The sequence below is a fragment of the Tamandua tetradactyla genome, chromosome 2 (assembly GCF_023851605.1).
Source record: "Tamandua tetradactyla isolate mTamTet1 chromosome 2, mTamTet1.pri, whole genome shotgun sequence".
Classification (NCBI taxonomy): Eukaryota; Metazoa; Chordata; class Mammalia; order Pilosa; family Myrmecophagidae; genus Tamandua; species Tamandua tetradactyla.
In genome coordinates, this window is record NC_135328.1 from 16,406,836 (window position 1) to 16,434,150 (window position 27,315).

At 42.7% G+C, this 27,315-nt stretch overlaps 1 protein-coding gene and 1 non-coding gene across 2 annotated transcripts; both read right to left on the reverse strand.

The window, feature by feature from the left end:
- Positions 1–15,683: 15,683 nt before the first annotated feature.
- Positions 15,684–15,790, reverse strand: LOC143675157 (U6 spliceosomal RNA). Its single transcript, XR_013171401.1, has one exon. It is a non-coding gene; the product is annotated as a U6 spliceosomal RNA (small nuclear RNA).
- A 7,176-nt stretch (positions 15,791–22,966) lies between these two features.
- ALG2 (ALG2 alpha-1,3/1,6-mannosyltransferase) lies at positions 22,967–27,139 on the reverse strand. The gene is made up of 2 exons (XM_077140213.1): positions 26,735–27,139; positions 22,967–24,083 (listed from the first exon to the last, which is right to left on the reverse strand). Exons 1-2 carry the CDS (start codon positions 27,080–27,082, stop codon positions 23,181–23,183), a joined length of 1,251 nt encoding a protein of 416 aa, XP_076996328.1. The 5' UTR covers positions 27,083–27,139; the 3' UTR covers positions 22,967–23,180.
- Positions 27,140–27,315: the final 176 nt, after the last annotated feature.

A 27,315-nucleotide genomic window follows, 5' to 3' on the forward strand; every position in this document is an offset into this window, starting at 1 on the left:
CCCACCTTGAAAGGGTGGTGGAGATGCATCTCCGTGGAAACCATCCAATCAAACGTTGCCACCCACAATTGGGTGGGTCACATCTCCATGGAAACAATCAAATAGCTCCCACTCAGCACTATGGAATGAGGATTAAAGAACTTGGCTTTTCTGGGGTACACAACTGTTTCAAACCGGCACACCTGTGCCCCACAAATAAGCCCTGTGCTCAGGGTTAAATGTGTAGCCTAGGCGGACCTCCTTATCTGGTGTGCCTGGAGATGAACTCACCCTGCTGAGTAGATAATGCTCTGGAGACCCTTTCCTTGCCCCAAGCATATGTGAACATCCCCTGAAACAGTCTGGCTAGAGTATGTAAGTTTTATGGTACTGGCCCAGCCTCCCTGCTCTATCTGTCTTGGTGGGGAGGGATTGGGGTCCTTCCACTACAGCACAAGAGGGTGCACAGGGACCATCTCCCTGTATTGACCATGGACAATGACCCATGGGCCAGGAAGGACTGACACCCATCAGTGAAGCTGGACGTGCTGTGACTTCTCTTTGTGAGTTAATGCAGTTCCATCCAGTGAATCGTGCTTTTGTCAGCGAGACACAAACCACGTGCTTTCACCGACAAAAGCAAACCTGCAAACCATGGAGTGGGTTGGGACCCAAGGACCCCAATTCTGCTCTTTGCTACCCTCCCCATGCGGAAGTGGTAACAGGGGCCTCTTTCCCCACCCCCCACCCCCACTTCGGTTCTGCACTTCTTAGCTATAGCTCTGTGCTCCTGGGCAAGTGACTTAACCTCTCTGAGCCTTGATTTCTTCTGTGAAATGGGAATATGTACCATCAGACTTGCAAGGATGAAACTGTGCTGGCACAGAGTAAACACTCAATAAGCAGTAATTCCTAGAACATTAATTTATCTGCGAAAGGGCATCCAAAAGGACCCACAGCAAGTGACCACTGTCTCAAGGGAGGGGGACTTCAGTACTTCAATACGCATTTTCTGATTTTACTATAATAGACCTAAGTACCTTTGGAATAAGGCGGGGAGGAAGGCAATAAAAGATAGCATGGAGACAATTAAGGTAAAGAATCTGAAAATGAATAGGGTTTTTGGAATGTCAAATTCATTCTCAGGGAATGAGAGTTCATTGCTTTATCCCTTTGATAAAGCCTTCACGGCTTTGATTTTTTAGAAATTAGTTGCAAATAACTGTTTTTCATCACGAGTTCTTTTTAATCACTTTTGCCTGTGTGTGTGCACAACAGATGTACAGTTTTCCAGAAAATTTGCTTTTGTCCAGATGGCTTGATCCCCGGGCCTTGGTGTGGGAGGGAGCCTGAGCTAGGGAAGCACACACCCTGGGAGAGAGTGTGTTCAGTGCCGGGGGCGGCTCAGCCTTCTGGGGATAAGGGGTGGGGGTGGGGGTGGGGGGACAGGCTGCAGCCCAAGGAAGGGGGGCTGGAAATCAGCCCCTTCCAGAAAAGGAGGCCCTTGGTGGGTACTTGACTCTGGGAGGAAAAATCAGTGTTAAATCGTGATTTTTAAGCAGAGAACATTTACTTAGGAGAGTAATTAGCCATGGATATTTCTTTACAAATGACTTAACACTCTGGCTTCACCAAGTTATGCAAATTTTGGCAGGTAAAGGGAATTTTAATTTTGCTATTAATTTGACAGACATATATGGAGTGTCCATCATGTGCTCGGTAGCCTAGAGGATGGATTTAGAATGGTGGTGGGCGAAGAGGACCACAAAAATGAATAAAGCACAATTGTCACAGTCAATGAACTTATTACGTAAACATTTTCCACCTTTGCTTTGTGGCTTTATTTCCTTATTTATTTTTTTGCAAAACTATTTGAAAATAATTTCTAGACATCATGACTCTTCATCCCTTATATTTCAGCATAAATCTCCTAAGAATCTACTCCTATATCACCCTAATACCATTAACGCAAAGGAAATTGATACATTTTATCACAGAGCTAAGATAATATAATAATGCAATCACATAGAATTCATAAATTCTGTACAGTCGTCTTACATCAAGTCTGTGTTCAAATGTCCCCAAAAATGGATTTTAGAGCTGTACATATATTTAAAAATCAAATCTGATTTTTTTAAATTACCAGAGTAAAACTGACCTCTGATCAGTGTAGCCAAAGGCATTTCTGCTCACCCATGACATGTGTTTGCATTACTAAGCCTTTTTAAAAGAAAGTCACCAGGCTGTCAGGGGCCTGCCCTGCACCCTCCTGTGAAATGACATCCAACACCATGTCTTGTAAGAAAATCTGGACCCTTTCCAGCTGCCTTTTGTATCCGTACCTGGGAAGAGCTGAGACTCTCTGCTCTGACCATCTAATATCTATGCAGGCAGGACAAAGTGGGGTGCCGGTAGTTGGGTTCTTTGGTCCCTTCAGCAGCTGGCAGTCTCAAGCTGACACCGTGGGTCTCAGTCACCGTTTATTAAGGGTTTCCTGTGAGTTGGGCCCTTTTGCAAGGGCTGCTTTGTTAAACGCTCACAGAAGCCCTGCGCAACACGTTAGTTGGGACAAGAAACAGTGTTCTTCCTTATTTCCTTGAAATCAATTTGTACTCTGAGGTCTTGTATTACTATGATTATTTTGCCATTCTGCATCAGTTAATATCCCCCTTCCACTCCCTCTCTCCTTTCTGTCTCCTCTCCAGTCAACCCTTCTCCCCACTTCATCCCCTCTGCCCTCCTCCTGCTCTTCCCTCCCTCATACTTTCCCTATGCGCTTCTGTCTTGTCTTCTGGACTAGCCTGAGCTCCCTGAGGGAGGCTGTTAGTAACACAGTAAACTCCCATTTATTGAGAAGTCACAGCATACCAGGGGCACAGATGCTTATAATCAGTCCTAACCACACCCCTATGAGACAGGTGAATTGTTTAGGATGCTTTAGGCTGTAGGTAATAGAAAACACATCCAACAGTGGATAGAAACATGGAGACACTCATCTTTTACTTAACAGAAAGTCTGGGGGAGAACGCTCTGGCCTGAGTTCAGCTGTCCAGGGGTGGCCTCAAGGATTCTGGCTTTCTGCTCTACATCCTACCTTGGCTTTTCCTTGCTAGGTTTATTCCATCATGAAGGTGAGATGGCTATTGCAACCTGCACCAGCCTTCAAAGGCAGGAAGCAGGCAGGGGTTAGGGATGTGCAAGCCATTCTCTGTCCGAGAGAGCATGTCTTCTCCCAGGAGCTGATCTAAAAACTTACCCCCTCAACTCATTGGCCTAAAATGAGTTGCCTGGCCACTGCTAGCTGCAAGGGAGCCTGGCAAACTGAGCATTTCACTTTTTCAGCCTTTGTAGTACTGACAAGAGAGAAAGGGGTTGGGGAGGTCCTTTGGGAAGCCATTTACTACTGCTTGCCTCACTATTACATAAGAAAAACTGGGACTCAGCACAGTTATGACTTGTCCAAGGGCCACCATGCTAATAAGTGGCAGAAGATTTGAATCCAGATCTCTCTGACTTCAAGTTCACAAAGTTTTTCAATGAGCCATTCTTATTTTCTGTGGGTATACCATGAGCATACCACCCTGTCACCATCCTCGGGCATCATCTATTGAAACATCCCGGAGTGCTTACTATGTGCCGGCCCTGGGCTGAACCCCATGGACATGCTAACAGATGATCCTGGTACAGAGGTCTAAGTACACCAATAGAAGTGCTGGGTGTGAATAGATGAAGAGGAGGGTGAATGGAGATGCCCTTTGCCCAAGGTCACTGGCTAGAATGTGGCAGAGCAGGCACTCAAAACTCTGAGCTGTCTAATTAAAAAGACTGAACTCTGCCCTCCTGCTCTGAACCTTCTGGCATGCCCAGCAGCCAAAAGGGTGGGCAATTCTCACACTTAAGCAAGCAATGGACACCTGCTCCAAGCAAGTCTTTTCTGAATAATAATGATTCTCAGAGAAATGGTGACAGAGGCTCAAACACAATAGCCCTGCCATCTCCAGAATACCTTCCCCTGAGAACTGTTCAAAGTGTTTTTACTAAAAATAGATTTTGACCCCATCTAAGTTGGATGTGGAATGCAGATGGCCTTCAGGATCATTCATTTCCGAGAGACTTGTGTTTCTCTGATTGTGGTGATTTTCCCCCTTAATTGAGGTCTCTCATCTCTCCACTCGGCTTGACCCATAGATCCTGTCATTGGCTGTAAGTGAAATGAAATGTCAACTAGTCACAACTTGGAGAAAAACTCAGCTTGGTCCCGAGTTTCTTCCTGTAGTCTTCTCTCATCCCCTCACTGGAAAAGCTGAAAATGCCGGACACCCACTTCTAGTCTCTCTTGCACCAAACACTGCATATATATGGCCTGGGCTTGCCCTTGATTTGAATTGGGAACCAAGGCAAGTGGGAAGGAGAGACCATGCAGAAGCTGTCCCTGGCAAGGGTGTTGGTGGTGACAGCAGTTTCCCGAGGCAGCAGCGGCAACAGATCTGGTGGCTGCATGTGACTCGAACATACGAGGTCTGGCAAAGCAAGCTACAGAGTCGGGGTCCAGGGCAGGGCGGTGGCAGAAGCATCTCCACAGGATGAAATCTGTAGCATGGTTTCCATGCTGTCCTAGCTGCATAGCCTCCAGTGTCCTATGCTTTGCAATGCTGTGCAAGTTAATCAGACTAGATTACTGTAGCTTGCAACCAAGAACCCTGGCTGAGAGCTGCAAAACATTTGGAATGGCATGCGGGCACCCTCCATTACTAAAAAAGAATAGGTTTACTATTGCCTTACTATTGAGCACAATAGATGCTGCAAAGTTGTTTTTCTAAATAAACTTTTTACTTTAAATAGTTTCAGAAATACAGAAAAGTTGCAAAGACAGTACAGAGTTCTCCTACGCCCCACAACCAGTTTCCACTACTATTAATATCTTAGATTAGCATGATACAGTTGTTACAATTAATAATCCATAATGATACCTTAGTATTAACCATAGTCTAAACTTTATTCAGATTTCCTTAGTTGTTGCTATAGTTTTAGATTTCTTCGAATGCCCTTTTTTTGTTCCAGGGTCCCATCTAGGTGTCTACATAACATAGGGTTGTCACGTTTCCCAAGGGCCCTCTTGATTGTGCCAATTTCTCAGATTTTCCTTATTTTTTATGATCCTCACAGTTTTGAGGAGTGCTGGCTAGGTGTTTTGTAGAATGTCTTTCTATTGGGATTTGTCTGATGCTTTTCTCGGGATTACAGTGGGGTTATGGGTTTTTGGGAGGAAGACCACCAAGGTAAAAAGTGACATTTTACTTATGTCATATCGAAGGCACATCCTCATCATATGATTTATTATACTGATGTTGACCTTGACGACCTGGCTGAGGAGTCTCTACCTTCAACCTGCTCTTTCTCCCTCCGCTTTTCCATGTTGCCCTCTTTGGAAGGAAGTCACTATGCGCAGCCACACTTAGTGGGAATTTATACTCCGCATCTTGAGGAGTATACAAATAATCTACATTAATTATTTGGAGTTCTGCGTGGGAAATTTGTGTATTCTGTTCTCCCACAGTTATTAATCTATTCAATCATTTATTTATACCAGTATGGAATCACACATATTTATATTTGGGTTATGATCCAATGCTATTATAACTTATTGTGTTGCTCAAATATCATTCCAGCTTTGGCCATTGGGAGGTTTCAGTTAGCTCCTGTGTCCCATTGACTTACTCTCATTAATGTGCCTGTGTGTGTTTATTATTTAGGGTTCTCTAGAGAAACAGAATCAACAGGAGAGATCTGTAAATATGAGATTTATAAAGGTGTCTCCTGCAATCATGGCAATGTAAGAGTCCAAAATCTGGAGGGCAGGCTGTGAAGCTGGCGGCTCCAACGAAGGGTCTGGATGAAGTCCATGGGAGAAGCTCACTGGCTGCAGAAGTGAAAAAGTCCCTTCTCTTCCATAAAAAGTCTTCAACTGATTGGATTATTTCATCTGCAGAGACCCGCCCATAGTTGATCACAGTTGTAATCAACCACAGCTGCAATTAGCTGATTAATGATTTAAATCGAAGCCTTCCTGTTTATCAGTGAGCCATGAAATGTCCTTGCAGCAATGATCAGGCTAGTGCTTGCCTGACCAGACATGTGGGCCTCATCACCTGGCCAGGGTGACACCAGAACCTAACCATCACAGTGCATGTGTCTCACACACACCTTTACTTTCTCTCCTAGCCCTGGGATCAGCCATTTCTTCAAAAAAGCCCTGGTGCTTTTTGTAATGAAGAGTATTGGAAAATGAGCTCTGGGTGCTGGGTGTGCTCATTGCTACTGAGGGGCCATTGCTTTCAGGCCCTCTCAGCTGTAGAATATATGGATTCTCTATTTATAACCCATAGATGCAGATTTTATCTATCCGTGTTTCTAGGTTTAGTCATCTGTATCCATAGTAAAGCTAAGCAAGAATTTATACTGATGCCTCCAATTCTAATCCATTACCTCATGGATCATTCTAAGCTCCTCACTTTGCTTGTCTATAACTTCCCATTCCCAAAAGTGAGAAAACTTGCTCCCACCATCTGCTATCCATTTGGGTAGCTGTTCCATTCCAGTATACATAGTATGGTTATTTCAGAATTGTTAACCTGTGCTCCATGGGGAATAACTTTATCAACTAGAGTATAATGCTTATATACAGTTCCTTTTGCCTTTAGTCTTACAGACTCCACTAATTTTCAAAGTTGCTTAGGTCAGCAACTCCCCCACAACCAACCACCCAATGAGGTTGTTTTATACATTTGTACAAACTTTTTTTCCTTTTAGGCAGATTTTCAGTCCACATAGAGTCAGTCTCAGACAATTCCTTGAGATTCCTTCTTTCTCTTGACTTCCCTTCCTTCTTTCTACTCTTCTGCATTCTCCCTGAAATCCTGATTTCATCTTGCTACCCCTTCACTTGGTGTAAGCCAAGGGATACATCCTTTGGTCTCTATCCTGAAGGAGCAAATGTGAGGTCCTATAATCAGACGCTCATAACCCTGGACCTCTGGGGGCCAGGGGAGTGGGTCTGGGATTCCAGTTTCCCCAGAGTAAAGATAAGGAAACCATTCTCTTTCTAATATTCATGGCCTTTCATAGCATGACCTTGATATATTATTTTCAATTAACCCCCATCCAAGACATGAGGATGAGAAGGAAGAAAAGGGGTGAATAGGGTCAGAGACCATCATCTTGCCACACAGGAGACCATGAAGTCTGGCTGCAAAGCTGGGTGAGATCTCAGCCATGGAGTGGCCACTTTCTACAAAATATACAGATCTATTCTACAGATCTCCCCAAATCAACTCATTCCTGGAGTCAACATTTCATTCAGCTTTCAACATTATGTTCATCAAATTTCTCTATTAGGCTTATGTTTTAAAATATCAGGGTGTTGGAACACTTAAAAGAAAAATCACTCCCTTCTCCCTGAAAGTTGATCTAAATTACATTCTCATAGTTATAATGATCCCTGTGGCTCTGGGGCAGAGAGTCTGAAGTTTAAAGTGACATCCTTCATCAATTCTGTCCCTGGGGATAAAGAGGGAGCCTGACAGCTGATCGCCACTTACCTTTGATAAGCACTTTTCTTATTCTAATTATACCTTTCCATAAAGTAACTTTCTCAGCTGTCCCCCTCACCCCCACTGTGACATCTCTGTTTAAAAGGCGCTTATTCAGACAGCTTGTGAACCATGTGCTTTTGGGTGGGTTAATTGGGGAAAGGAAACCTGTAGAGTCTTATCTGGGGTAAGGGTCTCAAGCATCTAAGATTGTCTCCCTGTCACCTCATGACCCATCTCCTTCATGCCACCTTTTCATTTTGGTAGCAATTACGGTGTATATGGATAATGCCCATTAGCATATTCATGGTCATCTCTTTCATATTTATTGTCCACATAACTCATTAATCTTCATCTACTTTGTGTGCTTGACAGCTCAATCTATTTTGCAATCTCTGGGAAGCAGCCATAGACCCCCCCCCCCCAAGCCTTTGTTTTGCTGTAAATAAACTGTGTTGGGGACCAGAGGACAATGGTGCATCCTGTGGTGATTGACACCAGCCACGGCTACTAATCAGGATGGGACTTCATTGCCAGCTGAGTCGAGTGCATCGTGGGGCCATTGTTTCAACGCTGCCTGGGCAGGAACACACACAGCCAGTCACCTTCGCAAGATGGGATGATTGTTCTTCAAGATTAGGCAGAGTTGCCTTATTATCCATCCCAGACAACAAGGCATCTCACCCAAACAGACGCATTTGCAGAAACGCCAGTACACTGGCCATATTTGAATTGCTAATGTATAATCTGCACAGCACAGATGTGCAATGAATATTTGGATGTTGTTTTGCCCGTCAGTCGTAGAGGATGAATTGATGAGGTGATGAGTATTCAATGATGGGTCTTGGATGTTGGCCAACAGCAGACTTTGAGCACTTGTGTTTACGATAATCAGATTACCCCCAAAAGTGCCTCTGCTGTAACTCAGAGGCAAATTCTGTTAGTCTAGCACGGCATTTTTGGTTGAAATTTTTTAGTGCAATGATGCTTTGCTATGTTTTTCAGCCTTGGGAAAGAGATGGAAGCTGCCTTTATTTTATTCTTTTTTTCTTATTTTATTAGAGAAATTGTGGGTTTTCAGACCAATCATGCACAAAATACAGGATTCTCATACATCACCCCAGCGTCACCACCTTGCACTGGTGTGGAACATTAGTTGCAATTGATGATAGCACACTTTTATGATTGTGCTATTAATTAAAGTCCATGGTTTAACTTAGTGGTCACGGTTTGTGTAATGTAATTCTATGGATTTTAAAAAATGTTTTATTCTGTTACCATATATGCAATCTAACGTTTCTCCTTTTAATCATAGTCAGATATATATTTCAGTGCTGTTAATTGTGTTCACAATGTTGTGCTACCATCATGAGAATCCATTACCGAAACATTTCCACCATTCCAAATAGGAACACTGTACATTTTAAGTCTTAACTTCCCATTCCCTACCCCTACCCCATTCCCTGTACTCTAACTTGCCAACTCTTAAGGCTATGAGTGATGCCACTGGAACTGACTGCTTGGACTTGACCCTATGCCATCATTTTTTAGTTCATTTACTTAAATTCTTGTTGCCTCAGTTTCCTCATCTGTTGATTATGTCTACCTTCAATATAGATTGCTTTTGAGGGTTAAATGAATTGAAATATAGAGTAAATATTAGAAAATATTAAATTAGCTGATAAATGTTGTGGACTGAATTGTGTCCCCCCCCAAAAAGGTATGCTCAAGTCTTAACTCCTGGTCCTATGAATGTGATCCTATTTGGACACAGGGTCTTCAAAGATGCTATGAGTTAAGATGAGGCCAGACTGGATTAGGGTGAGCCCTGATCCAAGAAGACTGGTATCTTTATAAGGAAAGGAAATTGGACACAGATGGACAGATAGATGGGAGAAAGCCATGAGAGGCAGAGAATGCCATAGATGGCCAGCAAGCCACCGCCAGAAGCCAAGAGAGAGGAACAGCATGGAACAAATTCTCTCTGGAGATTTAGGAGAACGCATGGCTGGCAGTCCATCTTTTTGGACTTCTGGCCTCCAAAACTATGTGCCAAGAAATGTCCATTGTTTGAAGCAACCCAATGTGTACTACTTTGCTACTGTAGTCCTAGGAAACTAAGACAATATACAGATAGCAAAAACTAGTAATGTTACCTTTTGCATATTATTGGTCATTTGCTTTCTCTATATATTACTTTGGTCAAATAGCTTGGCTATACTGGAAATAAAGTTGGACTGGCCTCATTAGCTCAGGATGTCTTATAGCCTTTACTCTGCTAATGTGACTGCAATATCCCCAATAGTTAGAAACATTCCCCATGCTTATATAACCATGGACCCCTTTTTTCCAATGTGTCCTTTATGGTTTATTTTCCCCCTGGAACAAGCTTTAGGAAAAGCTGCCCTAGAAGGTGATAACACAGCATTTACAAAGCGTTGAAAGAAAAACACGTGACTTTGAATTTTATGTACAATCAAGCTATTCACATGCGAAGGCGATGGGAATGAATTATGCAAACATGTATAATCTCTCTGGAGAAAAATAGTACTCAAACTTGTGCTCCCCAGGAAGAGAAAAATGAATCTAAATCAGGAACTCAAGAATGGTGGATATGAATTTACTTATTTAGAAAATCCCTTCTTTCCTACACAAATGAAAGTAAATCACATGCACTTGTGTCTTTTTAAAAAATGTTTTTACTGAGAAACATCCACACACATACAGTCCAACCTTATTATACAATCACTGGCTCACAATATCATCACATAGTTCTGTAATCTTCACTATGATCATTTTTAGAACATTTGTATCACTCCAAAAAAAGAACTTATACACCCCATACCCCTTGTCAACCGCTCCCTCTTGTTGACCCACAGTATTTCAGTCTCCCCAATTTTTATGCTTTATCTCCCCCTAGTATTTATTTATTTAGCCTTATTATCATTTTTTTTTACTCAACTATCCATACCCTGGATAAAAGGAGCATCAGTCACAAGTGTGCTTGTTTTTTAAGTCAGCTTTATGAAGTGTACTTTGTGAGACCAGTTAACTATATTGAAACAAGTCTAAATTACTGTGACAAATACATTGTCAAACTTAAAATAAGACTATTAAAATAGTTGAAAGAACTTATTTATCTTGAAATATTGGGATAACAGCATACAATAAACACAGATAGAAAAACAAAGAAGAGGGGATTGGAAAGCATGTGTCTTTTAAAAGAAAATAGATGGGAGATGACTCCCAGGGATGAGCCTGGCCCTGGCACCATGGGATCAACAATGTCATCCTGACCAAAAGGGGGAAAAGAAGTGGAACAGATAAGGTTCATCAGTGGCTGAAAGAGTTCAAGCAGAGCTGAGAGGGCTACTCTGGAGATAACCTTTAGGCAAGCTTCAGTTAGACGTTGCTACCTACCATAACTTGTCAACCCCCAACTGTTCTGGTTTGCAAGCTGCTGGAATGCAATATACCAGAAACAGAATAGCCTTTAAAAAGGGAAATTTATTAAGTTGCAAGTTTGCATGTTCCTAAGGCTGTGAAAATGTACAAATTAAAGTAAGGCTATAGAAATGACCAATCTAAGCCATCAGGGAAAGATACCTTGTTCAAGAAGGCCGATGATATTCAAGGTTTCTCTCTCAACTGGAAAGGTGAACAAAGTGACGTCTGCTAGCTTTCTCTCCAGGCTTCTTTTCATGAAGTTCCCCCAGGGGCATTTTTCTTCTTCATCTCCAAAGGTCTTGGGCTGTGTGGGCTCTAAAGCTTTTTCCAAAATGGTACCCTCTTAAAGGGCTCCAGTAAGCAACTCCATCTTGAATGGGTGGAGATACATCTTCATGGTAACCATCTAATCAAAAGTTACTACCCACAATTGGGTCATAGCTTCATGGAAACAATCAAAAAGCTCCTGCCCAGCAATATTGAGTGAGAATTAAAGAACTTGGCTTCTCTGGGCTATACAACAGATTCAAACTGGCACACCTACCCAAACCATTCCTGTCAATCTTTAAGAACACCTAGGGCATTATATAAGATTCTATAAAGGTTCCATGCACTAGGGTAACATTCCAGATACCCACAACCTCCAGGTGGGTCTCTGGACCAGGTAATTCCTGAGACCTAGAGAGGCCAGCCTCTCCAGAACATCAACTAGTTCCATCCTCCTGCTCCATATTATAGACAGCTCCTTCCAACATGAAAAATCAAGAATGGGCCTAGCCCAAATATCCCTAAAAAGTGGGAGAAAGATCAAAGGTGATGGTGGAGTTATACAGAAAAGGTACGGTTTAACAAATGAGCACGATTGCTGAATCATTATATTGATATTTCTTTTAGTCTCCAGGATCTTAAATCAGCTAGAAGTAAAAATTGTGGAATTGTATCCCATACCAAACTCTGAAATCTGTTCTACAGCTAATTGTTGTGATGCACTTTTGTGCTGATTTGAAAGGATGTATGTACCCTAGAAAAGCCATGTTTTAATCCTAATAAATTTGTGAGCGCAACCATTTCTTCTAATCCCAATTCAGTACTGTATGTTTGAAACTATAATTAGGTCATCTTCCCCTGGAGATGTAATTCAATCAAGAGTGGTTGTTAAGCTGGATTAGGTGGAGACATGTCTCCACCCATTCGGGTGGGTCTTAATTAGTTTACTAGAATCCTATACGAGAGGAAACATTTTGGAGAATGAGAGAGATTCAGAGACAGCAGAGAAGAATGATATAGCCATGAGAAGCAGAGAGTCTACCAGCCAGCAACCTTTGGAGATGAAGAAGGAAAACACCTCCCTGGGAGTTTTATGAAATAGGAAGTCAGGAGAGAAAGCTAGGAGATGATGCCGTGTTCACTGTGTGCCCTTTCAGAGAGAGAGAAGCTCTGAGTGTGTTCACCATATGTCTTCTCACTTGAGAGAGAAACCCTGAACTTCATCGGCCTTCTTGAACCAAGGTATCTTTCCCTGGATGCCTTTGATTGGACATTTCTATAGATTTGTTTTAATTGGGACACTTTCTTGACCTTAGAACTGTAAACTAGCAACTTATTAAATTCCCCTTTTTAAAAGCCATTCCATTTCTGGTATATTGCATTCTGGCAGCTAGCAAACTAGAAAAGCTTTGAAATGTATTTTTTTTTGTATATACGCTTTTTGTATATATGTTATTTTTCACAAAAAAATAAAATAAAGTAAAATCAGAATGTAAGCTTAAAAAATTCTATCATTTTGAGGAAGAAGAATGCCAAAGAATTGGCAAACATTTTATAAAAACTATTGCATTATCCAAACGGTAATCTGGTATCCTGCCTTAACTTTTCTTCCTGACACTTATCACCTTGTAGAATCACACTTATTTGCTGTCTTATTCTCTTAGTAGAATTTAAGTTCCATGAGTGTAGAGACTTAGTCTTCTTTGCTACTGCATCACCAGTGATTAAAAAACAGCTGAGCCAACAGTAGGTACTCAAAAGTACCTGAGTTGATTTTTAAAATTTAATTTAGTAAACCTGTTTTATCTGCAGAAAAAAAAAAAAAAGAAAATAGAAAGGTAGTATTCTAGCTTGCTAGCTGCTGGAACACAGTATACCAGAAATGGAATGGCTTTTGCAGAAGGAGAATTTACTAAGTTACAAGTTTACAGTTCTAAGGCCATGAAAAATCTTCAAATTAAAGCAAGTCTATAAAAATGTCAAAACCAAGGTATCATCAAGAGGTTACCTTCACTCAAGAAAAGCCGATGAGTTCAGTGTTTCTCTCTCAACTGGGAAGGCACATGGTGAACATGTGACACTGTGCTAGCTTTCTCTCTCGGCTTCCTGCTTCATGGAGCTCCCTGGGAGGCATTTTCCTTCCTCATCTCCAAAGATTGCTTGCTGGTGAACTCTCAGCTTCATGGTTCTGTAGCATTCTCTGCTCTCTCAGAATCTCCTTGTCCTCCAGTTGTTCTCCTCATTCTTCTCTTTTATAGGATTCCAATAAACTAATCAAGACCCAAGTACAATGGGTGGAGACACATCTCCATTTAATCAAGCTTAATATCCACAACTGATTGAGTCATATCTCCGTGGAGAAAACCTAATCAAGTTTCCAATCTAGAGTACTGAATAGGAATTGGAAGAAACCATTGCTCCCACAAGACTGATTAGGATTAAAACATGGCTTTTCTAGGGCACATAAATCCTTTGAACCATCACAGGTAGAAAGGATATGTCTATATCTAAATCTATCTATATCTATATAGTATATATCTTTATGTCACTAGCTAGATCTCTGTTTATCTTATAAAGGCATAAGAAGAAGAAATCTGGTAGTTTTTATAATCAGCATTAAAGTCTAATATACTTAGATCTGAGGGAAATAATCCTAAAGCAAATTTTCTTTGCTTATTAAAAAAGAAAAAAATAAAATGAAATTAAAATATAGTGTTTAGTTTGCTAATGCTGCCAGAAGGCAATATACCAGAAATGGTTTGGCTTTTATGAAAGGAATGTATTAAGTTACAAGCTTATATTTCTAAGGGAGGGTACCTGAACCAGGAAGGGCCAATCACAGTCCTTCACCGAAGTCTTTTCCACCCTGAGAAAGGAGTCCAGTCCCTCTTTGGTAATGATTGTAAGATGGAAATCTCAGCTGCTACTGATGGCCATGTTTTCTTCCACAAGGAAGAAGCTGGTGTACAGTGGAAGTCAGTGGAATCTTATACAAAGAAAGTGTCTCATGGCATTTGAATTCCTGGTTTGATTTGCACTTCAAGCCCAGCTTTATCTTTGCACTCCCCCTGGCTTGGCTGTGCTTTGAGTTACATCATCTATCCCATTAGCTTTCTAATAATTTTCCTCTTCTCCCTAAGCCAGAGTTGTGTTTCTGTCTCTTGCAACAGAAAAAAATCCTGACTAATAGAGTCATCTTGTTAGAAATTTTAGATAATGGAAAATAAGTGTTTTTTTTCTTTTAAAAAGGGAATTTAATAAGTTGCTAGTTCACAGTTCTAAGGCTGAAAAAAAGGTCCCAATTCAAACAAGTCTATAGAAATGTCCAATCTAAGGCATCCAGGGAAAGATACCTTAGTTCAAGAAGTACAATGACGTCTGTCACAGCTGGAAGGGCACATGGCAAACATGGAAGTGTCTGCTAGCTTTCTCTCCAGGCCTCTTGTTTCATGAAGCTCCCTGGAAAGCATTTTCCTCCTTCGTCTCCAAAAGCCACTGGCTGGTAGATCCTCTGCTTTGTGGTTCTGCAGTGTTCTGAAGTATTCTCCAAAATACTTCTTATTTATAGGACTCCAGTAAACTAATCAAGACCCACATAGAATGGGTGGAGACACATCTCCATCTAATTAAGTTTAATACCCACGATTGACTGAGTCACATCTCCATGGAGTTAACCTAATCAGGCCTCCAACCTATAGTACTGAATAGGAATTAGAAGAAACCATTGCTCCCACAAAATTGATTAGATTAAAAAATGGCTGGTAAATAAGTCTTGATATATGATATTATATTTCTCTATTGAATGAAATACTTAGTTAGATTTCCAGGCAAAGGTAGCATACCATTTAAAGCAAACTGGTCATGACGGTAATTTGGTCTGAAAATAAACATTCCTGGCAATGACTTTTTTTTTTTTTTTTGAGAACTGTCATTCTTTGGTATACCACTAGGCAATTTCGCAACCTTTCCACATCTGTTGTTTTCAGAGTTTTTCCTACATTTTTTAAATTTAAAATTTTTTAATTGTTCAAATTCCTCATTTTTCCTTATGAGAAAACTAACTTACAAATATCAGAAAATGCAAGCAAACAAAAGAAAAACCTAAAAGCATGCTGACAATCTCACCCACTCAGGAAAACCACTGTTACATTTGTACATTTGATTATATCCTCTTATATTTACATAGGTATATCTATACCCTTATATTTATTTATTTAGAAAATCTTTTCTTTCATAAAAAATGGGAATAAATTACATGTGCTTTTTGTTTTTCACATGGGCAGGCCCCGGGACTCAAACCTGGGGCTCGGGCATGGCAGGCAAGAACTCTACCTGCTGAGCCACCATGGACTGCCCACATGTACTTATTTTTATTTATTTTATTTTATTTTATTTATTTTTTAAAATATGGAATGCTTCACGAATTTGCGTGTCATCCTTGTGCAGGGGCCATGCTAATCTTCTCTGAATCGGTCCAATTTTAGTATATGTGCTGCCGAAGCGAGCACTGTACTTATTTTTTAAATCAGTGTTCTAAAATGTAATTTACATACAATATCCTGTACTCATTTTGAGTATACATTTTTGTTAATGTTGAAAAATTTATACACCCTTGTATGACTAAATCAACAACATATAGAACATTTGCGTTGTCCCGGTCTTAGTTTCCTGTCACGTGGTGATATCCTCTCCCTTCTCTTCTGGTTTCATTGACTTCCTGCTTCCCCTCCTCCATGTGGTGTTCTCTTCACAAAGCCTTCAGCAACAGGATCAGGTCCAACCACATTCAGGTGGGTCATGCCTTAGCTAAAAATAATATCTTCAAAAGATCCTACTTACAATGGGGTCACACCCACAGGAATGGATTTAGATAACATGTTTTTTCTAGTGTACATGATTCAATCTACCACAGTCCACCCTCTGGAGCTCCAAAAAGAAATTTGCAAAATACATTCATTCCATCACAACATCTCAAAGCCTTAAGTAATGTCATTAACAATGCTAAGTAGAAAGTTTCATCAAAGTCAGTAATAGGCATGGTCCATCCACCCTGGGGCAAAATTCCTCTCTTTCTGATGGACCTATGGAATTTAGAAAGCAAGCTGTCTCATTAAAATATTCCATGGTGGTACAGGCATAGGATAATGTTTCTTATTCCAGAAGGGAGATAGTGGAAGGAAAATGGTGTCACGGGTCCCAGACAATGCTGAAACCCAGCAGGGGAAATTCTATTAGATTTCAGGGTCCAAGAGTCATTTCTGGCTTGGTACGTTGTCCTCTGGGCCTGATGGAGTGGCAGCTCCACCTTTCCAAATGCTTGCACAGTGGTCTTGCTTTCCCTGAACACTGGGATGAAGCTCTACCCTCTGCGAGCATCAGTATGATGGCTGGGCTCTCCACAAATGCCAGGGCAAGACTCCATCATCTCCAGGCACTGTGGTAATGGCATTCCACTGCTCGCTGGCAGTCTTTGGAGTCCCACGGCTTGTAGATATATCTCTGCCTCCATCACATGACAATCCCTTACTCTTTCTTTCTCTGCTTTCACTTAATTGCTTGCATCTAATTTCCTCTGCTTATATGGAGTTTGGCTATATTGGGTTAAGGCACACCCTGATTCAATTTGGCCTCATCTGAATAGGATCTTCTAAGGTCCTATTTGTAAATGAGTCCACACCCATTGGACCAGGGGTTAGGATTTGACCATGCCTTTGTTGGGGATATGACTGGATCTATCACACCGAGTTATCAGTTTTTTCTTTTGTGCTTTGTCCAAAATCTCTGCCTACCCCAAGATTGTGGGGGATTTTCTTCTTTGTTTTCCTCTCTTAAGTTTCATAATTTGGGATTTTATGTTTAGGTCTATGATCCACTTCAAGTTCACTTTTGTATATGGTGTGAGGTAAAGATCATTTCTTTCCATAGAAATAGCCAACTGTTCCTGGACCATTTTTTGAATTACCCTGTGTTCTAGTTTGTTAGCTGCTAGAATGCATATATCAGAAATGGAACGGCTTTTAAAAGTGGGAATTTAATAAATTGTAGTTTACAGTTCTAAGGCGAGAAAATGCCCCAATTAAAGCAAGCCTATAAAAATGTCCAAATTAAGGCACCGAGAGGTTAGCTTCATTCAAGAAAGACCGATGAAGTTCAGAGTTTCTCCACTGGAAAGGCACATGGCAAACATGGCGACATCTAGCTTCCTCTCGAGGCCTCTTGCTTCATGAAGCTTCCCCAGGGGTGTTCTCCTTCATCTTCAAAGGTTGTTGGCTGATGGACTCTGTAGTTCTTGTGTCTCAACTGTTCTTGTCATTCCTGTGACTCTGTTCTGTTGCTCTCCATCATTCTGAAGCTTTCTCCAAAATGCTTCCTCTTTTAAAGGATCCCAGTAAACTAATCAAGACCCACCTGGAATGAATGGAGTCACATCTCCCTTTATTCAAAAGTTAGTCCCCAAAATTGGGTGAGACACATGGCCATGGAGATAATCTAATCAAGTTTCCAATTTATAGTACTGAATAGGGATTAGAAGAAATGGTTGCTTTCACAAATTGATTAGGATTAAAACATGGCTTTTCTAGGGTACATAAATCCTTCCAAACTGCATACCTTGGTACCTTGGGCAAAAATTCATTGGCTATATATGTGCAGAGTTATTTTTGGACTCCATTCTGTTGGATTCATTGATTTGTCTATCTTTACTTCAGTACCATACCATCTTGACAGTTGTGAAGCCTCCTGATGATGAATTAAAAGGTTAACAAATTGAGGGGCAAATTCTCCTTGGTGAGGGTGTTTATGCATCTGCCCACTTCCCAACTGTGTGACTTTCCCTAGCTTGGGAAGACTTTACACTATTGCTGTTATGGTGTGTGTGTGTTGCCTTCACCCAGACCAATGAAAGGCTGCCTCTACAGTTTACAAAGCAGCTTCACATATTTTGTCTCACTCCTTTATATACTCATATACTTATTCTGTCCTTCTCACAACTCTTATTTGTCCATGCTTCACAGCAACCCTGAGGGTTGGGTATTTAGGTGTTATCATGCCCATTTTATGTATAAGGGAACCTGGACCTTAGGGTTATCACCATCAGGACATTTTTCCAGTGGTGGTGGCCTCCCTGGAATTCAAGATTAAGATAGAGAAGCAGGGGCCGATCTGACTTCATCATTCTAGCAGACTGTCGACCCAAGTTGCCTGCAAGCATCTTGAGGGAGTAATAGGCCACAAGGCACCACAGGAAGCCAGACCTGGGGTGCACTTGTCCCCTTGCAATATCCCATCATGCATACACATACACTCACATGCCCACACACAAGGCCTGGGGGCTCTTTGACTATATTCATCTCAAATGACATCATTGGCTGGCCCAGTGACAGCTCTTCCTCAAGAAATTTTAGCTTTGGCATTTGGCCATTTCTCAGTGTCACAAGGCCTGGTCATCCTCTTGACATGGACAGAACTGCTGGCTTCAGGAGCCCCTTGGCACAGGAGGCAGCAGGGTGAAATCTACCCCTGATCTTCCTCTGGAGGGTTAATCCAGGACAGGAAAGAAAAGGGATCTGTCATGAGGAAAGTCCCCTCACTGCAGCTAGCAGGCACAAACTGGACGGTGACTTTCTCACAGCTATTGGGGACAGAGCTGCAGGGTGGTGAGATTTGGGAAGGAAGGGGTAAGGTCTTCTAAGGAAGTAATAGGAGAGACACGTGGAGGTGGTATACAAGGGTTCAGAAAGAAGTTAGAAGAGGGCTGCAAATCTCCCTCTGTGTGACCTCAGGCAGGATGCGTCCCCTCCCGGGGCCCTAGGGCAAGAGTGAATCAGGTTGGGGGACCTCTGGGACCACGCTCAGCGCAGGTCATAGGACAGATGGTGGTATTGGCAGAGGTGGACAGTGAGGGGCCAACTGCCAGGACCAGACATGGGGGAGACGGGGACAGTGTGGCTCTCAGGTGCTTCATTTTCTTTATGAAAGGAGATGAGGTGGAAGAACAAGAAGGCAGAAGTGAAACTGAGGTCTTGGGCATGTTATGGGGTGGAGAGGCTTTTGCTCAAGGCCTTTGTAGGGCAAGTGAAAGAACACTGGGCCTGCAGTCACAGACCTGGTTTACATCACAGCTCCACTGCTTTCTAGTGTATGCCTCAGCTTTTCTACCTACAAAAATGACTACAATCCCTACCTGGAAGCATACTGTGCAGACCAAGCTTTGCAAATCCTAAAGACCACCCCAAGAGGGGCTCAATCTTCATTCATTATTGGATCAGTGTCAAACGGGACACACTGCAATACTGTTCCCTCTTAGCTGAGGGCAGGGGGATCTCTTTCCTATGTCCTTTCCCTATCCCCAGCTGGACCATCACATTATGTGTGTTTGTGTATATATATTGTGGGTCTGTGTGTGTTTAGTTTGAGCTGACTGGCAGAGATTTCTGGAAGGCAATGATGGGTCAGGGGTTGCAGCCATCACCTTGGGAGCCAGGTGACAGGTGAGCAAAGACACAGGAAAACAGCAAGCTCCTTGTGAGGGAACAAAGTGAGAGGAGTGTTTAACTCGTTGACTCACCCTAATGGGATTTGACTGTATTTTCTGGTTTGGATTTCTTTTTAAATACCCAACCCTTATAAATCTCCTGAGTTAAAATTGCTTGAATCTCCACAGTTTGCAGCAAGTGACCCTGTAACCCCACTAGGACTGAACGATTAAATCTTCGCTATGGTGGGGACAGACACTCACGGGCTCAGTGTAGTGATCCTCCCAGGGATGGGGACAGGGTGATGGGGTGGTAGACATCAGCCAGTCTTTTAGGGTCAAAGAGCTAGTGTGACAAGAGAAGAGGCTGCTGTCTGCTAGTGTTGATATTACTCCGGATGATGAACTCATTTTGAATTTCTTAAAGTACTAAGAGATACGGGATACTGATGCTCCTCAAATGGGAGCAGGCTGAGGATTTCTGGTGTGTGGGTGGTCCTAGATGGATCAGGTAACCAGGGCTGAATCCTGGTTAAGTCGCTTCTCCACTGTGTACCCCTGGGCCCCACACTTCACCTCTGAGCTTTTGTGAAAACAGGGATAATCACACCTGCCTTACAACATTGCCCTGGAGATGAAAGGGAAAACAAGTAACAAAACCATTTCCTAAGTGAGGAAAATCGCACAGGTGCAATCGCACCGCTGTAGAATTTGATGAAGAACTTGCCTTGGGATGAAGGCAGGGTGGAGACCGGAGAAGTGCTTGGGTGTGGGATAAGAGAGACCTGAGACTCTGTCCATTTCTCTAGGATGCATGGCACAGGAAGGTGCTACCTTCTCTTATTTACAAAGTGGGAGTGATACCTACAGCTCCCGGGACTGCTGTGAGGATTAGATGAGGGATCAGCCAGGAAACTAACGTTAAGACCTGTGTGGGAGATTGAATTATGTAATGGAACAAAAGACCCACAGCAATCTTTAACTGTTTTAATAGCTTTGAGAACAGTTAGGGTGGGGTGCAGGATTATTTGTGGCTAGGATCAACTCAATCAGTTAGCCTTAGTCCCTATCACCAGAGGCCTTGGCAAGAGGAGATAGAAGCCAGAACTCTGTGGAAACCAGAAGAGCAGACACAGGCAAGAGCCCGTGACAGGAGGCAGAGGTGCATGCTAAGGAGCCCTAAGAATTGTGGCAAGTCAGCACCAGAATGCCACAGACCTTAGGGAGCACATGTGGCCTTGCCTTGAATTTGGATTTTTAGCTTTCCAAACCATGAGCTGATAAATTCCTGTTGCTCAGTGACTCCATTGTATAGTATGTGTCATAGCAGTCCCGGAAAACTAAGGCCTGGGGAGAGGCAGTGCTGGAAGAATCCTCTGAGGATTCATCTTTGACAGACTATGCTTCCATTTTTCCCAACTTCACCTTAATTTTGGAAGCTGTGGATATACCTGCCATGGGCAGAACTCCAATCTCAGTGCAGGAGCTGGGAGTTAATGCAGCAGAGTCAGGAAGCTCATGGCAGACAGGGCTCCGTGTCTCTCCCAGAAGCCTGTGCAGTCTTCCTGTCACCTGCTGGGGCTCAGGACCATGAAATGAAGGTAAACTTGCTCAGGAGGTCATGTAGCCCATTTTGAACGGTCTGTTTAAAAAGTCAAGTTCAAGTTTTGATGCTTGGAATGGGGACGTTATGGATCACAGCATGACTGAGTATGTCTGTCCTAATCCCAGCAGGCCATGCTGGAAAGGTAGTTTCCTGGGAAATTCACACACCAAGACACAAGGTGGGGATGATCTTTCCCAGATTGTAAGCTTCTGTAATGCCAGAGAAAGCAGAATTCATCAGAACTTACTTTTCATTCCATGGAAGTTTAGATCTATTTGATACATTCATTTATGGGACTATTCTTTTTATAAGCAGTAATTTCATTAAAATGCTCTTGTGAAAGATTCACATAATAAATTACAACCTGAAATTTCACCCACTGAAAAGAATAACCCTTCAAAGAATGATATGGTAGCACAGCATGAAGCCAGGTAGAACTTGTAATGTTCAATATACCTAAACTGCAAATATAGCCAAACACTGTCTTAAGCAATTTACATAAATCAACACAATCATAACAAGGTCATTGTTATGAACCCATGAGCAAAGTACCACAATACAATCACCCCCACTTTATAGAAGAAACTGAGGCACAGAGACAAGGGGAAACTTGCCCAAAGTAATGCAGGCTGTCTGGCTCTCAGGCTGGTATTCTTTAGAGTTGATAAAATTGGAGTCTGGCTAATGAGCATTGTTATTTTTCTTTTAAAGGAATTTATGCTTAAAGGTACACTAAAAACTGCTTTATGTTTATCATTCGTATTTAACTTTTCAAAATTTATTATCCATTGTCAGACCAGTTGCTGGGGAGATACATGAGTGAGAGGGTGTGGGCTACTGGCAGACACGGACAGGTAAATAATGAATTCTGGGATGGGCCAGCACTGTGACAGGACTAGGGGATACAGGCGGGACCACCACCAGTTTGGGAGGTGGGAGGAGGGTCAAGGAAAGCGTCACAACATTTGAGCCAGGCCTTGGAGGCTGAAAAGTATTTGTGTCCTACACTTAGTAGGAATTTAGTTAGCAAAACATATGCATTCCAAAGCTGATGACACTAAGAAACAAGCCCTAAACAAGATGCAGTTTGCATGCTTGCTGGCATTCTTTTGTCATTTCAAATTTCAGTGTGCTGTTTTCCAACTTCAGGTTTGGCTAGTACATAGCCACTCCTAACATTACCAAAATACAGCAGGAAGCCGAAAATCGCATGTTTTACTGTCCCTTCCTATGATAAACATCTTTACTTGCCATGCCTCAGTATGCAAAAATACACTAAGTCATCTTTGCACACAGATACAGAGAACTCTTGCTATGGATCCAGACCGGGGTACAACTAACAAAATTTCCTAACAGGGGACAGTGAACACCTGGGTGGACTGATGCTGGTAACTACAGTAATCCTGTTCCCATTATGTAATGAAGTCAAATTCACCAACTTTGATAATGCCACAAACTATCAAAACCAATTAAGGTCCTATAAAATTCAAAATGTATAGATACAGATATTTATCTATATTTCCATAGAAAATAGAGGTAAAATATTCTGGTGTACATGGAATGGCACCATATTCATATGTTAACACTGGTTAAGACTAGTAAGGATCAGAACATAAAAATACTGTTTTATTGAAAATGAAGACAGAGGTATGAGGTATAGAAAGGTGGTTCAGATTCAAGGCTCAAGTTTGTATGCTTGGTTTAAAAAAAAATCTCTTCTTTATTAGGTTCTAGGTTTCTTTTTGGTGTTAGAAGTGGATCTACAAACCACCAAAATGATATTGAAGCATGCAGCATAAAGACCTTCAAAAGGATCTGATTATTCCACCAGTTTGGTGACATACTGGTAGAGCTGCTCTGTAAAGGCTTCAGAGGAAAACTTTTCCTTCACCCAGGCTCGTCCAGCCTGTCCCATTGTGGTTTTCAAGGAAGGTTTGTGGATGAACTTTTCCATTGCTTCTGAGAAGTGGGTTGGATCTGGCTGACACAGAAACCCCGTGAGGCCGTGGGCTATGGACTCCAGGGGCCCGCCTGAATTAACAGCAATGACTGGGCATTGCATGTACATGGCCTCCAGAGGGACAATGCCAAAGTGCTCATTGCTTGGAGTGTACAGCACACACATGCAGCCGTGGAGGAGTGAGATTTTCTGCTTGTCTGAGAAAGACCGCAGGAAGGTCACATGTTGGCCCAGGTCAGACTGCTGGACCATGCTCTTCAACTCCTGATAGTGTTCCACATTCTCCAGGACTCTATCGTCGTAACCACCTGCCACTATCAGATGAACCCTGTCCCAATCCTGGGATGTCAGTCTTCCTCGCAGCTCTACTAGGGCTTCCAGTGCCAATGGCAGATTTTTCTTCCTTTCGTATCTGTTGATGGAGAGGAACACGAATTCTTTTTCTTTGGGGACTAGGTCATCAAGCTTTTCAGGAACTGCTGAGTCAAAGCTGGCGACATTCAGAGATGGGTAGAGGACATTGGGGTTTACATAAGACAGGGACTTGAAAGTGTCCTTAAATACTCCAGCTGTGAACTGGCTGTTGACCACGATACAGTCTGCCATGCCTGTGGTGTACTCCTCAACCCAGTCAATCGGGGCTCTGTACAGGCGTTTAAGAACAGAATCTCTCCTGGTGAGCAGCAGATCTGGGAAGTGACAGTAAAACAGGATCTTCTTACGCTGCCTGGCCAGCCTGAACACTGGGATACAGGCAGACACCTGGCCAAAGCAAAAATCAACAGCAGATAAAGTGAGTGGTCAACCCAGCTTTAATCAAATCAAAAGTACAGGCATCTATGCTGCCTACTGGTCTATGGATTCCACATTGGCAATGTCTGATTCTGCTCTCTGCTCCTGAGACTCACCCAGCACAAAGCCCGGGGTATAGAAGGCTGGCAGATGTTTGTCAGGTTAACACTAAACACAATGCTTCAAGCCCAGCGGTTTCCTCTGGAATCACCCTGCCCAACTGAGATGAAAACCAAGATTTTCTAGTAATCACATTAAATTTATTTTAAAGGCTGAAATTAAATTTTGTAGTATCATTTTAAAATGTAATCAATATTAAAGAAAATCATTATAATCATTTTTAATGATCAAAAAATAATTTCTTTCACATTAATTTTCAAAATGAAGTATGTATTTTGCACAACACATCTCAGCTTGGACAAGCTACATTCCAAGTGTTCAGTAGCCACATGTGGCTGTGGCTGCTGTGCTGGACAGCTCAGCTCTCACCTCCTTATCCTCCTAAGGACTGAATGTTGAGAGTGCAGGCTCTAGAGTCAAGACTGCCAGGGTATGAATCTCAGCTCTATAAACTAGCTATGCCATCACAACTCTTCTCTAGGCCTTGGTTTCTTCTTCATTAATATAGTGACAGTTACAGTTCTAAAAAATTCGTATGGTTTTTGCTATGATTAATTGTACTAATACATGTTTAGAGCATGTAGTATGTGCTCAATAAATGTAAGCCATGCTCATTTACTGAACACAGGTTAAAAACTGGCACTACCAGAGACTTTCCTTCACAGTAATCTGTACAATAACCCACTTAATCCCCAGTTCCCTTAATTAACATCTGAAGAAGGTGGGCTTTAGGGATATCAAGTGATTTATCTAAATCTACTTTAGAAAGTGGCAGGTATGGAACCTGAACCCCGGTCTTTCCTAATTCCAAGCCCGGAGCTGCTGCTTCACCCATCTGCCTGGTGCTTAGTTACAAATGTAAGATGTTTGATAAATGCCAAAATTTCTTTAAAAAGAAATGCATTTCACGTAATTTAGACAATTTACAGTCCTGATCCAACTTTATCAATAACTTTTGTTTTAAATTTGCATTCTGGCTGGGTCTTCACAAATCTGCATGGGCCCTACCCACAGGCATCAACATCTGGTAAACACTCCATGTAGGATGGAAGGCAGGAGCTGGTGCTTTTCCTCCTTGGTAAAAACAGTGGAATAAAGTATTCAGAGATGATCAAAACTAATTCAGAAGTCATCATTAAAGAAATAAATATACAAACGAGATGCCATTTTCACCTGTCAGTTTGGAAAAGAATATCCAAAATGGACACGAGCAAGGGGTTAAGAGGCTCTTTCCTGTCACAGGAAAGTAAAATGACACAATCTCTTTGGAAAGCAAATTTGGCAACAGCTATTAATATTTAAAATAAACAAACTCTTGAACCCACCAATTCCATTTCTAGGAATTTACTCAAAAGACATGCTTGCTGAAGTACAGAAAGTACAAGCATGTTCATCACATCACTGATATATTCACAAAAAACTGGTCACCACGTTACTGTCCCTTCACAGAAGAATGTCTAAATTATACTTCATTCCAACAAAAGGGGATTTTCCAGCTATTACAAAGAATAAAGTACATCTCGAACACTGATATGTAACAATGTCAAAAAAAGCCAGTTTTTTTTTTAATGAAACACTGATATATAACAATGTCACAAATAGATAATTTTGATGAAAAAAAAACCCACCCCATAGTGGCTGTGTCATCATCCCAATTTTGTATAAAGAAGAAGCTATACCTATAAACAGACACAGACATGCTGGTGAAGTCACAGACAATTTCTGGAAGGATACAAGAGAAACTAAAAACAGCAGCTACCTGTGAGAAGTGGGGCTGAGGTGGGACTTTTACATTATACCTTTTTATACAAGCGGAATTTTTACTAAATCTGGAGAAGGGCGGGCAACTGTGGCTCAGTGGCAGAGCTCTCGCCTGCCGTAACGCAGACCCGGGTTTGATTCCCGGAGTCTGCCCCCATGTCAAAAAGAAAAAAAAATCTGGGGAAAAAAAATAAAAGGAGAGAGTCTAGAAAAGAAGGCCAGATCCGGGTGGACCGTATATTACCACGGTAAAGAACCCGACTTTCTCCAAAGTGCAACAGAGACCCACGTTAAAGTTTTAACAGAAGCATATGTTTAGGTTGGTGTTTTAATCACATGACATTGCTGAGGAGAGGGGCAGCCTGGTGGCGCAGACTAGAGACAGCTGGATGCCTGCGGCTAGAAAGCAGAGTCAACAGAAATAGTGGTTAAGAGAAAAGATATATACCAAAAGGAGCTGATTGAAAGTGTTTTTCCTCATACTAGTGTTTCTTAACGCGAGTCGCAAGGCCCATCTATTTCAGAATCACCCAGTGATTCGGCTAAAAAATGCAGATTTCTGGGCCCCATGAAGAAAACGTCTGAGGGGCAAGGAATTTGTAAACTTCACACATTGAAGTCTCACTCCAGAGGATAATCCGCACAGCTGGGGACGGGAGGCCCTCTGAGGTCCTGCGGTGCGCCCCCGGAAAGGAAAAAGGAGGCGCGGCAAGTGCCGGGCGTGGCCGCACCCGCCTCACCTGGTCGCACACGACCACATCGAACTCCTCGCCGCTGAGCAGCAGCACGTAAAGCGCCAGGTAGACCATGCGCAGGTAGGCGCAGAGCGCGGCGCCGCGGCCGCCCCAGCCCAGGCTGCGCGGCAGCCAGTCCCCGGCGCAGCGCACCCGCAGCTCGCTGCTCTCGGCGAAGCAGTGGCCGGGGTCGTAGTGCGCCGTCCAGATCTGCACTTGGCAACCGCGCGCCTGCAGCGCCAGCGCCGCATCCAGGACCAGCCGCTCCGCGCCGCCTACGCCCAAGTCCGGGTGTAGGAAAAGCACCGACGGCCCGGAAGCCCGCTCCGGGGCCCGGTCCGGCTCCGCCACCATCGCCCGCGAACGGCGCCTGCGCCTTGCGGTGCTTCCGGACACGGCCCACCCACTCCTGCTCCCAGCTGGCCACTGCGCGGCCGGCCCCGCCCCGCTGCGTGCTCTGGTTAAGCCACATCAGCGCAAGCCTAGGGGCGCCTGGCAACTGCCAGGTAAAGTTTCTCGTCCGACTTTGACTATATTCTTCCTTTTTTAGGGATTGAATCCTATGAAGGACAGTGATATCTACAGGA